This window comes from Emiliania huxleyi (assembly GCF_000372725.1).
Source record: "Emiliania huxleyi CCMP1516 chromosome Unknown EMIHUscaffold_127, whole genome shotgun sequence".
NCBI lineage: Eukaryota > Haptophyta > Isochrysidales > Noelaerhabdaceae > Emiliania > Emiliania huxleyi.
Window position 1 is genome coordinate 350890 of NW_005201318.1, and position 13170 is coordinate 364059.

Consider the following 13170-nt stretch of genomic DNA (forward strand, 5'->3'; position numbering starts at 1 on the left):
CGGCCCCCGCCCGCCCGGAGGCGGCGGAGCAGCCCCCACGCGTCGCCGCAAGGCCGCTCGAATTGGCCGCCTTCCTTCTCGACTGCATTCACTTCCTACATGATACAGAATTTTACAACACAAAACTCGCAAACAACAAAAGGCGCGCACACGCTGGCGCTCGCTGGGGGTGGGGCACCCTATATAACGCCACAGGCCGTTTTGATGAAGAATTTCCGAAACAAATAATTCTTTGCCGCCGGCGCTATTAGTATTACACAAATACAGAAAATACTCCAAATTCATTTGATGACGGCCGGCGCCTTCCCAAAGAGGCCACGGACGCTCTTGGGCGAGGCGGCGAGGCGGCGCTGCTGGCGTGGCTCGACAGCAGCGGGCGGGTCGGCGCCGGAGGAGGCTCAAGGAGGAGCAGACGACACAGAGGAGGATGGCGACGGCCGGAGGACTGCCCAGCGAGAGCAGGCAGGAAACTGCTAGAGGCGATCACCGTTTGCGCACAGTGCCGCTCAGCTTCTCCTCCGAGGCCATCTTTTGCGACAGGATGAGCTCTTGCAGCCGCGCCGTCATCTCCTCCACCTCGCGTTCGCGCGCCTTTTTGAACCGCGGATGCATCGGGAGCGAGGGGCCAGGCGGCCGTGGCGTGGGGTATGTATCGCACACGTGTCGTGGGCGCGCCGGAGTGGGAGTGTGCGCTGGTGGCGCTGCGCTGGTGGCGCTGCGCAAGGGCGACGCGGCGCCTGCACCGCGTCGCAGAGCGCTGCCGCACGCTCCTCTGCCGCCACAACCTCAACACGCAGCGCCGCCTCGCGCGCTTCGGCCGCTTTCTCGGCCGCCTTTCGCTGCTCGTCATGCGCCGCGACCTCTGTGGCGCACCGCTGCCGCTCCGCCTCCAACGCCGCGGAGACCGCCTTCTCAACCGCGCTCGCCTAGCGCCAGCAACGAAAGTCGGATTCGCACGCGAGGAGCGTCAGCCGACGACGGGTGATCCCTCGCGCCTCCTCCTCGGCGTGCTGCTGCTTGTTGAGCTCGAGATTGATTGAGCGCGCCTCCCCCGCCATCCAGGCGCCGTGCAGCTCTCGCATCCCACTCGTGACGCTCGTGAGCTCATTGTCGGTGGCGTCAGCCACCCACCTGCGGCACTCATCCGCACGCAGGGCGGAGAACCGCAGGATCGCGTGCTCAGAGGATCGGTCCGCGTGCGCCCGGTCATCGCACGCCGTGACGCGTGCCCCAGCCATTGCGCGCTGCGTCTGTTCGGAGAGGCCTTCGTCGAAGGAGGCGAGCACATGGTCCGCGGCTGCCGACAGGTCGTCCATCGTGACCTTGTTTTCGAGGGCAATCATCAAGTGCTGTATGAAGGCCACCCAGGCAAGGCGCCGGCTACGATGGGCGGCTGTTTTTCTTTGTTTATCGATCAACACTTTCGATAGACCGAAAGTAAGATCGTTCGGTGCAGAAACCCCGGCCATGCCCATGTAACGCAATTTGATTTTTTTTGATTTTTTGGTAGAAGTGTCTCCAAGTCTTCTGGACCCATCGATGGCCGTCGCCTCGACGCCGCTCGTCGCGGCACCATCGTGCCCGGCCTGGGCGAAGCATCGTCGCGGGCGCCAGCCGCAGTTCGACGGCAAGCCGTGCGAGCCTGCTAAGGAGGAGGACATGTGGCTGTGCCTGGCCGACGGCCGCGCGCGCAGCACCGCCGACCTGAAGCGCCTGGCGACAGCCGCTCGGGTGCGAGCGAAACGAGCAAGAGATGCAGCCGCCGCGAACACGCGCGATCGGCAGGCGCGCGACCAGCGCCGCCGGCAGCGTGAGCAGCACGACCGGCGCGCAGCGCCGGCGGTCGCCAAGACCGTGCGCCCACAACGCGGCCAGTGCGGCTGCCCGGCGCACGCGGTGTGCGGCATGTGCGTCGACCAGGGCAAGCTCGCCGCGGCCGAGCAGGCGGCCATCGACCTGGAGACGCGCTTTCACGCCTCGACGAACGTCGTCATGGACCTGGAGCGGCCCGAGGACGAGACGGCGGCGCTGCTGCAGCGCTGCGTGCACGTCTCCGACGAGACGAAGCGGCGGCTGCTGGGCGAGTGGAGCGACGAGCGCATGGCGCATGCGCTGCCGCTGCACGCATGCGCCTCGTGCGGCGTGCGGGACCCGTCGCTGACGTACACGCGGGTTGACGTGTCGGCGCTGCCGCGCACTGTGTCTGTGTGCGTAGCCGGCGGCGAAGACGAGACGCGGCACGTGTTTGAGCTCTCGCCCGAGCAGTGCGCTAAGTATCGAGGTCTTCAAAACAAAAAGGTGCGCCTTGCGTTTCCCAACGGCGCGAGCAACGACCGTCCCAACGGCGACGGTACGCACGAATTCCGCGACACCGACATCTCGCGCGTCATCAGCTGCTGGGAGTCGGACGACGGCACGCTCTACCACCTGCACCCCGAACTCGTCGACCGCCGCGCAAATGAGCATGGCGTGATGGTGCCGTGCGCGATGCTGTGTCAATGGTGTGGTGACCAAGCCGACGCACGAAACAAGGAGCCCAAGGCACCCAAGCTCTCCTTGGCCGCTGGCATCGACTACGGGTCGCTGGCTCGCGTGCGCGAGCTCACGCCGCTCTCCGAGGTCGAGCGCATGCTGGTCTCGGATGTGCGGCTCTACCATGTGGTCGCCAAGGTGACGACGCACTACGGTGCCGAGCGCCCCGGCGCGCTCAAAGGCGACGTGATCTACTTCCCTCACGACGGCCCAAAGGAGGCGGCCAAGGCGCTCGCCAGCAGCGCGAGGGAGGCGCTTCGCGACCGCGTGGCGTGGCTCAAGGGCACCGACTTTCGCGTGGCCTTTGTCGGCCCCGACGGCAACCGTGACAACTTGATGAAGTGGCTGCGCGGCCGAAACGTGGTCGCCGTGCGACCTTGGGTGGTGTACAACCACCTCGCAAGGAGTTGCGGTGTTGATCGCCGCGGGAGCCCTCTTATATCGCGTCCGAAGCGAAATATCCTTTTTTTGTTTTTTTGATTGTGTTTCTCCTGCTCCGCCGTAAGGGTTCATTTTTTCTCTTTGCTCAAAGTAAGCGACCAATGCGATGTAGAGAGGAGAGAGAGAGAGATTTGAAAAACCAACCAACACGAGTCTCACAGTGATTTGGGCTCGGCAGCGTGTTCTTCTTTTCTACAATGATCAATGTACAATCGATCACACCACACAAGTATACACAAGTATGCTGGGACGATACAGTCGTTGTGGGAAAAAAGCTTTCATCTCTCATTCATGGCTCCTGAGGGAGGGTGGGTGTAGAGGATGTAGAGTGTAGAGCGCTGTAGAGCTGTAGAGATGTAGAGCGCTCTGGAGCGCTGTAGAGCTGTAGAGCTCTACATCCGCCGCGTGACGATGCGCGTGCGTTGTAGAGCGATGTAGAGGCGCTCTACAACGTGAAATCTCTACAACAAACTCTACATCATAAGCGGCGAACGAGGCACGGTCGCTCTCCGACATGAGGCGCGTTGCACTTGCCAGTGCTGCCCTGGCCTTCTGTCTGCCCGCCCAATGGGTGGCAGGTGCCTCTGCTGCTATGGCATGCCTCACGGCTGCGACTGGCCGGCGCCTCGGCGCGTCAGCTCGGCTCGGCGTAGCGATCGTGGCCAGCGCAACTCGCCTGGACTCAACGCTCAGCCAGGAGCTCCCGCACGCGCTGGCGCGAGTCATGGCGCATGCAACGCGCAGCAATGCTCGCCTCGCCTCGCGCAAATGCGACCGTCCTCGCAGCCGACAGTCCACCGCCTGCTAAAGAAGCACAGCGACGAATGCGGCACCGGCGACGCATGGCAGGCTGGTCATGACGCAGTTATAGGGTGTTGTGTGCCGTCGGAGTGACTCTCTGTGTGTCAGGGATGGTCAGGGCTGTCCATCAGAGCTCCAGTAAGCTCGGAGACACCCCATTAGCGCGGCTCGACCTCTTTGAGTCACTGCCTTCCCGGCGGTTTGGCTGTAGAGCCTCTACAACAAACTCTACAGCAAAATCGCGCTCTACATCGCTCTACAACGGAGGCGCATCGTCACGCGGCGGATGTAGAGCTCTACAGCTCTACAGCGCTCCAGAGCGCTACAGCTCTACAGCGCTCTACACTCTACATCCTCTACACCCTCCCTCAGCATGGCTCATGCGCAGTGTGTGCACAAGATACTGCAGGTATAAGCGCATACATGCGCTCCCATCACAATGTGGGCCACAACCCGCACAGGACAAGCTTTCACCACAAGCATGCTTTCACCAAGCATCCCTTTCACCAGCACAGGCTTCGCTCATATGAAACAAGATTGTCTGCCCTCGCAGGTCATTGGTCACTGCCTGCATCGCTGAATACACTGACTGCAACGCCAAGCAACAAAAGCTTGCAATTGTGGCCGGCGAAGTTGCCTGCGCGTGGTCATCGAATGCACAATAGAGAGGGGAAGACGAAGTTCCACCGCATCAGTGACCGTCCTGCCAAGCTCCCTACGAACTGATCAATATGACCCGGAGCACTACCCAAGCCACACTGCTTATAGAGCTCCGCCTCAATGCTTTCGACAGCAGACAAGGAAAACCCACCACCGTACAGAGCCTCATCATCAGCAATGCCCATCTGTGACAGACTGTTTCGACGGCATTGTTTGATTGTACATATGCTGCGAGGCGCGATGCTACCCATGTGCCATGAAGAGTATGACGTTTGCGATGCAGGAAGAGCGAGGCCTCTAGTTGCGCACATTCGCGGGTTGTAAAGATGATTCGAGGCCTCCTTAGCATCGCATGTACTAGCCACAGCGAAAAGAAAGAAAGAAAAACACGGGCGGATGGGAGGACGGCCTGCCGCCACCATACAGGGATTTTATTCTAACGGAGGAAAAGAGAAAATGGCACAACCTTGGTATCGACATACCTAAAACTTTGGTATCGTGAGGAGAAGAGTGTGGTGCGCTAGCCGTCGCCCACCCTTGGGCCTCTGCCTCTTCCTATCTTTCTTCGCAGGCCCTCGCCGATTCTCTCGCTGCAACCTTCATGCCACAGCTGTTGTGTTTCGCCTGCTCCGCTGCCGCAATTTTTTTCTTCCTTGCGGTGTCTGTTTCCTTGCGGGTGTTAATGTAGACCAGCAGGTGAGAAGATAAAAAAGTGGCGGGTCTAGGAATAAAAAAACATGGAGTGCGAGGTACTCGGCTTTCAATCCCAAACTGTCACTCCCCGTTCTCCCGGCCGGGGTGGGGCGCGCGCGGGGGCGGCGGGTGTGCAATGTCCCCCTAGCATAACCCTAGCTAAAAAAAAAGCGGGCCCTGCAGTGTCCGTATTGGTCGGACAGAATCCTACTTTGTGGCGGCTCGCCGTCCAGAGTGGCGGCTCGCCGGCAAGGCGTCGCGCCAATGGCGCCCACCGCGAAGCAAGAGATCGAGAAGCTTAAGACGGCCATCAAGGCCAAGCGACAGGCGCTGGACGACGGCGGAATGGCCGCGCATCAGGCAAAACGATGAGCCCTCGGAGCTCTCGCTCCGCACAGTCACCAACCCTCTGCCCTACCCATCTGGCAAGCCTGGCGTTCGAATCACCGTGCGTCCGGCACGCTCCTCTCAGGCGCCGGCGATGGGTAAGGTCGCCCTCAAGTGCCGCAAGGTGCTCAAGGGCCACTTTGCCAAGATTTATGCGCTGCACTGGGCGCCGACGACAGAGGGCGAGCGGCGGCGCCACCTGGTCTCGGCGTCGCAGGACGGGAAGCTCATCGTGTGGAACGGGTTGACGGCTAACAAGGTGCACGCGATCCCGCTGCGCTCCTCGTGGGTCATGACCTGCGCCTTCTCCCCTTCGGGGGGTCGGATCGCCTGCGGCGGCCTCGACAACACGTGCTCGATCTACAACGTCGCGGCGACGAGCAAAGACCAGCCCATCAAGGTGCAGCGCGAGCTGGCGGGGCACACTGGCTACCTCTCCTGCTGTCGCTTCCTCGACGAGACCACCGTCGTCACCGCCTCGGGAGACATGACGTGCATGCGGTGGGATGTCGAGACGGGGCAGCAGCAGCAGCAGTACGTCGACCACCAAGGCGACGTCATGTCGATCTCAATCGCGCCGCGCCAGGCGAGGCTCTTCGTCTCTGGCGCATGCGACGCCACAGCAAAGCTCTGGGACGTCGCCACGCCAGGCCCCGTGATGACCTTCTCGGGGCACGAGTCGGACATCAACGCCGTCGACTTCTTCCCGGCGGGCAACGTCTTTGGCACCGGCTCGGATGACGCCTCGTGCCGGCTGTACGACCTGCGAGCGTACCGCGAGCTGATGACGTACACGCACGACAAGATCCTATGCGGCATCACCTCGGTCGCCTTCTCCTACTCTGGCCGCTTCCTCTTCGCCGGATACGACGACTTCAACTGCTATGTGTGGGACACCCTGACCGGCAAGCAGATCGGCGTGCTCGCCGGGCACGACAACCGCGTATCCTGCCTCGGCGTCTCGTCCGACGGCCAGGCCCTCTGCACTGGCTCATGGGACTCGACCCTCAAGGTCTGGGCCTAGGGGCGCCCGCAGGCCCGCTCGCTGTTTTTATTGGGGCGCGTGCAACCATGCACTCGATCCTGCGGCCCGTTCGGTCGCGCTCGCGGACGTACGCGAGCCGTGTCACAGAGAAATTTGGGGCCGCGCCCATCGCACACATGTACATGCTTATGTGTGTTAAGTCCACCCCTGGAGAGTGTCCCCCAGCCTCTGCCAGATTAGCATTACACGGCTCTGTCCCTGGCTCTGGTCTGCGGGCAGACTGCACGCGCGGGGCGGGGCGGGGCGGCAGGCCGGCAGGGCGAGGGGTCCACAAGATGTGCAGGGCCGGGGCCAAAGGGCGCAGGAAGAAGATGGTGGGGGGGGGGGGGGGGGGGCACCCACATCCCGGACGGTCGCCGCGCGCCCCACAACACCACGACACGCCCCCGTCGCCCCAGCCCCCCCGCCACGCCCGGGGCCCCGCAGCGGAGAGCACGGCGCGCGCGCGCGAGCGGCGCGCGAGTCAGAGCGGCGAGACAGCGCGTGATCGGACCACGGGGACGCCGCTCACACGCGCGGACGCGGATGGGGGGATGCGGCGCAGATGGCGGAACAAAAGGTAGTGGGTGAAATGGTCCACTCAAACATTCATTTTCCAAGCCCCAAACCCAAACTGAATCTCGAGGCGTTTGAGAGGCGTTTTCGTTCGGCGTCTATGATGACGGTGACAACCGGTAGATCGCTCCTCGAGGCATGGAAGCTATGGATGTTTGCACTGCTTGGGGGCCTCAGGGCCCTGACTGCTTGGCCCTGGCGATGGAGCTGCAGCCGGGCGCGCCGGACGCCGCCGCCGCGGAGGCGGCCATCGAGTCGCCCGGGTCGCGTGGGGTACCCCGAGTCGGCCATGGCAGCTTGACCTGAACATGTCCAGAAATGGTGGATAGGTACTTGGGCAGACCTGGGGCTCGGACGCGGCGCTCCCCCGTGCTCCCCGGGCGCTTGTCGCTTCCCTCGGCGATGCTCTTCCTGGCCGACCCGGTGCGCGCGGCTCCAACGGGTGCAGTGACACGCAGTGGCCCTCGGCGCGCTGACGCTCGCTCGCGCACCTGCGCAGGAGAAAAACTTCTGCCTGCCATCACCTCGACGGGCGCGCGAGAGGTTCGTCGAGTCCGGCAACGACCACGCCAGCGACACGGAGGTGCTCGTCATCGCACTCCTCGTGATCCTCTTCGAACCCAGCCCCTATGAGACCCAGGAACGGGTGCTTTGGCGCGCGCGCGCTCACGTGCCGTGCAGAGCGGGCCAGCTGGGCGACGGCGGCGGCGCCCGCCGGCTCCGGAGGTGGATCCAGCTCAATGATGAGGCTACGGCGCGCATAATGAAGAGAGAGGAACACATCGAGTGGCTGAGGAAGCTCTTCGCTGGGTGGAAGGAGGCCCGGCCAGCCTTGAGGGAGTCGCGGAGGAGGAGGGATAATGGAGGTAACGTGGGAACAGGCCAACAGCCAGTGGGACGAACGAGGGCGGCTCAAGCGGGAGGGAGCGGAGACGGTGGGCAGAGAGCGAAGTGGGTGAGACTGATGATGCTCCTTCGACTTAGGGAGCGGTTCAGATGCTGGGCGGGCTTCAGGCTGGTGCTCACGCGAACAGGAATCGACGCGATGTGCAAAGCATACAAGAAGGGGAGAGGGAAGAGGAGAGACGCCGGTGAGGACGAAGCAGAAACTAGCGCAGACGAGAGCAGGGCAGACCCGGGGACTGGGGAGCCGGAGCAGACGGCATCGGCCGCCGAGGAAACGTTGGGAAGAGGCACGAGGAGGGCGGCGACCTCGACCGACTATGGAGGACCCGTCGCCAGACGACGCAGGGCAGAAGACGGTGAGGCGGAGCAGACGCGCAGGGTGAGACGAGGGAGGGAGCAGGACTTTGCGGAGATCAGCAGGAGGATGTACGAAGAGATTAGGAGCAGCAGGGACCCGAGGGACCATGTGGAAGACGGCTAGTGCTAGTCCCCCATCGGGAGGACGACCCCGGCTAGTCGCCGACCACACCCACAAAGAACCCTGCACAAAGATCGCAAGGGCGGGGGCCTGTTCCTTTTTACCCATCTCACAGTAGAGAGGTGTCCGTTTTTATTTATTTACTCGCATGCCCGCACAGCCGGCCCGCCGCCGCTCAGCTCCCGCATCGCCTCTCGGCTCGTGCAACCGACGACGCAACCTTTCGGCCACGTCGGGTCCTCGTCGGGCGGCGGCGCCGCCTCTCCAAACGACCACTGGCATTCCTGCGTCTCGAAATTTGGGCTGACGCGCAGAGGGAGGCCGAGCTCGGAGAAGAGCTGCTGCGCGGGCAGCTTGCACGAGTTGAGGCACATTCCTACAGTGCACGATGTCACGCCGGTCTGCAATCGTGGTGACACAGGAGGGGGGCGCGAGCCGGAGAGGCGTGCCCTTGCAGCTCGACTCTTGGAGGAACTTGCACTTCTCAACAACCAGCCCGCCAACCTCGCCGTCGGCGCGACGGTTGAGCGACGCCGGGCCGACCAGGAAACCAAAAGCGTACCTGCGGGGCGAGCCATGAGAGCGTCGCGGACCTGGCGTGTCGCGCAAAGCAAGCGAGGGGAGCTGGTGCGCACGGAGCCACGACGGCCGTCAGCGCCGGCGCGTAGAACCACGGGCCGAGCTGCCGGCCAGGCTCGAGGTAGCTCCTTCCAAACGGCAGCCGGGCGCGCACCCACTGCACGCCGTCAGCCAGCCACTTCGGGTCCGCGCCTACAGAAAAGAAAGCGCCGGCCGAGCTCGGCAAGGGTCCGGCGAGCCGCCAGCCGGGGCCGGGGTCCCCGGGGTCTTGGACCCACGCGCGAGTCGCCGGGGTCGTGCCGTGGGACGAGGCCGCCCATGAAGATGCGGTAGAAGGGCGGCAGCACCGGCGTCATGAGCGTGCGCAGCGTGCGCACGAGCACCTGGTGGCGGGTCGTGTGTGTGTGTGTGTGTGTGTGTGTGTGTGTGTGTGTGTGTGTGTGTGTGTGTGTGTGTGTGTGTGTGTGTGTGTGTGTGTGTGTGTGTGTGTGTGTGTGTGTGTGTGCGTGCGTGCGTGCGTGCGTGCGTGCGTGCGTGCGTGCGTGCGTGCGTGCGTGCGCGTGCGTGCGTGCGTGCGTGCGTGCGTGCGTGCGTGTGTGTGTGTGTGCGTGCGTGTGCGTGTGTGCGTGTGTGCGTGTGTGCGTGTGCGTGTGCGTGTGCGTGTGCGTGTGCGTGTGCGTGTGCGTGTGCGTGTGCGTGCGTGTGCATGTGTGTGTGTGGCGACGAGGTTGTCGCACCTTAGTGAGTGCGAGGAAGGGTGCGAGAGATGCCGTGCGCGTGTGCTGGAGGCCTTCTGCAGCGATGCACCTCCTGCTGCGACGAAGCCGCCACCCCCTCCGCCGACAACATGAAGCGGCGCATCTCGTCGATCAGCCCGCGGATGCTCCTCTCTGGGTTGCGGCTCACCCCAGTCTCGCCCGCCTAATCAATCCATTACGTGTGAATGGACCAATCAACCAGGCGGAGTGGGGGAGGGCGGAGGCCGATGAGGGCGATACCCGTGCAAGCAGCGCGATCCCGGCTAGATCTCGGCGCGATCTCGGACGGCACCCATGCAGCAGCGCGATCTCGGGCTAGATCTCGGCTAGATCTCGGGCTAGATCTCGGCTAGATCGTGCGTAGATGTTGCGCGTCGTCTCGAGCAGCACCGCCTAAGGTGAGGTCAGGTCAGACGTCAGGTACTCTCCACACACGAGGTGGTGGGGCAAGGGCCTGGCAGCCCTCGCGACTCCACGTCCAGATAGACAGGAGCCCCACGGCATTGAATGTCCAGGATTTTGCGCGTGGGTGAGCGAGGTGGGTGAGCGGGGTGTGTGTGTGTGTGTGTGTGTGTGTGTGTGTGTGTGTGTGTGTGTGTGTGTGTGTGTGTGTGTATGTGTGTGTGTGTGCCAAAAGAGATTTACGGGAACTGTGCGCCTCGAGCGGATTCTCGCCCATCGGCACGTCCTCCAGTGCGCAGTCCGGCACCAGCCCCTCCGCGTTAAGACCTTCCACCAGCGGCTCGCCTAAGGCGAAGCTTTTCTCAAAGTGTGGCGACGCTGTTGCGGGAAGAGGCGTCCCCCGCAACTCGATGGCCGCTCGCCGCTGCCGCTGTCGCGGCGTCGCGGGTCCGGGTCGCACGCGCGCAGCGGGACACCTTGCCGATTGGGGAGCTCGTCCCGCGGAATCTTGAGGAAGGAGACTGTCTCCACATACTTGTCTCTGTCTTCCCGCAGTAGCGCCACGAGCAGCCATGCGCGCCGCTGCCGCTTGAGCGCATCGGCGAGCCGCGGCATGACGCCGCCAGCGTCGTCGATGGCGGCCGGCCTGGGGTAGTCGATCGCGTCCGTCAGCTGCGCCACCGCGAGCGGTGTAGGCTCGAGCGCGAGGAGCTGCTGCGCAAGCTGCAGCAGCTCAACCGCGCTCCTCGGCTGCTGGCCGAGGGTGAGCGCGAGCGCGACGCTGCAGCGGGGCTGCGGGGCGGCACGAGATTCGGCCGGCGGCCGCGCGAGCTGCGGCGAGAGGAAGGAAGCGCACACCGCGAGGGTGGGGAGCATCGACACTGGAGAACGAGCGCAACCACCTGGGTGCATGTGCATCAGAAAAAAAAAAGCAAATCAACGTACTATTAACAACGAAGAGGCAGACTCCCCAGGGTGGGCGACGGCTAGCGCATCACACTCTCCTCTCCTTAAAATCCCTGTGTGGTGGCGGCGTGCCGTTCTCCCATCCCTCCTTTGGGTTGTGTGTTTTCTTTCTTTCTTTTTACGAAGGCGCTCTCAAAAAAAAGGAGGAAGATCGGGCCGACGCACGGACCCCCCCCCAAGATAGAGAGAAACGCCGCCATGTACCTTTTCGGGCAAACCTTTTCGGGCAAACCATCGAGCTGCATATCGATTTCGACTTGACGGGCGCATGAAGGCCGCATCACGTCTCCATGCGCCCGTCAAGTCGAAGCCAGTCTGCGGCGACCACAGCGCTCAGAAAGGTACATGGCGAGCTTTTCAGAGTCAAGCGATTGCGCGAAATCCCACAGTGGTGCATTTTGGGGCGCTGTGCCCCCCCCCTAGTGCAGAGGATGGTCATACTGCTACGACAACCCGCCCGGCTTACCCCGGTTTCCCGACGACCCGGCGGTGTGCACACTGGACGCCTGCAATGCCTGCTCGTGGTGCACCGAGCGCTACTGGTCCCAACAAGTAGATCCTTGTTGGGTGACCCGCACATCACCCATGTACATCAATAAAGTCAGGGCGTGTAATGCGGGTATGGTACCCGGGGTGCTCGGGGCGGGCTCTACGATCATATGGTCGTCAGCTAGCTATGGGACGAAATTGGGATGGCAGCTGTGCTTCAGTCCAGCGCCGCTCCCCCAGCCGCCGCCGCCGTCTGTCCCGCCATCTCCGATGCCACCCCCGATGCCTCCTCTGCAACCACCATATCCACCTGGAGGTGTTCCGGCGCCTCCGCCGCCACTGGATTAAGGGACCCCCCGCCCTGCACGATCTTGGTGTGAGGAGTGAGGGATCTTCAATCAAAGAGAGTGATCATCTCATCAAAATTCAAATTTAATTTTTACATGATTTTTTGTACCTCTTGGCAACTTCATGCTACTCGCTTAGAGCCGTAGTGTGGGTAGTGGGTAGACCATAAAAGTAGGTTTGAATTCGTCCACGTAAGGCTTGGTGACTGGTTGGGGTGGCCTCAGGCATCCCCAAGGGAGCCTCTGCGGTGCCACATAAGCAGCTTAGTGATTGTCGAGACTTTAAAGTATTCGTTGGACGAAACGCACAAGTAAACCATAATTCGACTTTGAGGGATCATATCTCAAAAAGCCGGGAGATAGCATAGCCTTTTGTTGCATATTATGCCACATAAGGTCAAACTTGACCCCCACAAGCATCAAGAACCCGATGCTCCGGCTCGACTGTGCCGGCACACTGCCTCCTCGCGCCAGCTGCTAGCAAGCCGTCGCGGCCCGTGGTGCACCAGAAAGAGAGGTCGACACGTTGCCCCCGCCGGCGAGTCCGCGCGGCTCAGGCCGGCCAGAAGGTGTGTGGTGGCGGCACCGTGGCAGGAGTGCGGAGAAGAGCTCGCCGAACGCGAGCAGCAGATGGCCAAAGTGTACCAGCGCGAGAGCCTCGCAAGCGGGCGCAGAAGAAGCTCGCCGTGACACGATGCCGGGCGGTGGTGGTGCTCTGGCGGCTGTGCACAGTGGGCAAGGTCAGGCTGCAGCAGGGCAGCACGATGGTAGTGCCCTGCTGCAGCCTGGCCTGACATGCACAGGGCGAACAGAGGCAGTACTATCGTCCGGCGCTCGTCGTCGAATCTGGGCCAACTTCGACCGCCGCCACAGCTCGCCACGAGCACGCAGCGACAAAATGTTGACTGTACGGAAGTTGAGGCTGGTCCAGAGGAAGAGGCTGCCGTGCGAGCCGGCAGCAGGCCGGCTCGTCGTGGACTGCTGCGGCGACTTTTTTTGGGCTTCTCTGTTCATCGTACTAAGGGCGTGACGCCGGTGGCATCTCTTTCCACCCAAGAAGCCCGTTTGGAGGGATGGGCGGCAGTGTGCGGGCGGTGAAGTGCTAGTCCTCTCATCAATTTAGAACGAAAC

The 13170-nt window shown here is 62.8% G+C and overlaps 3 protein-coding genes across 3 annotated transcripts; 1 reads left to right on the top strand and 2 right to left on the bottom strand.

Annotated features, from left to right (window-relative positions):
* Nucleotides 1–483: 483 nt before the first annotated feature.
* EMIHUDRAFT_225901 (hypothetical protein) lies at nt 484–1343 on the bottom strand (the record flags this gene model as incomplete). Its single annotated transcript, XM_005789559.1, has 3 exons — nt 484–591; nt 744–862; nt 941–1343. 3 exons carry the CDS (start codon nt 1341–1343, stop codon nt 484–486), a joined length of 630 nt encoding a protein of 209 aa, XP_005789616.1.
* Nucleotides 1344–5367: 4024 nt separating this feature from the next.
* GPB1-1 (GPB1, beta subunit of a heterotrimeric G-protein) lies at nt 5368–6752 on the top strand. Its single transcript, XM_005789560.1, has 2 exons — nt 5368–5487; nt 5600–6752. Exons 1-2 carry the CDS (start codon nt 5392–5394, stop codon nt 6536–6538), a joined length of 1035 nt encoding a protein of 344 aa, XP_005789617.1. The 5' UTR covers nt 5368–5391; the 3' UTR covers nt 6539–6752.
* Nucleotides 6753–8638: 1886 nt separating this feature from the next.
* EMIHUDRAFT_225907 (hypothetical protein) lies at nt 8639–11113 on the bottom strand (the record flags this gene model as incomplete). Its single annotated transcript, XM_005789561.1, has 8 exons — nt 8639–8782; nt 8886–9060; nt 9134–9269; nt 9352–9460; nt 9885–9998; nt 10076–10098; nt 10487–10615; nt 10714–11113. 8 exons carry the CDS (start codon nt 11111–11113, stop codon nt 8639–8641), a joined length of 1230 nt encoding a protein of 409 aa, XP_005789618.1.
* Nucleotides 11114–13170: the final 2057 nt, after the last annotated feature.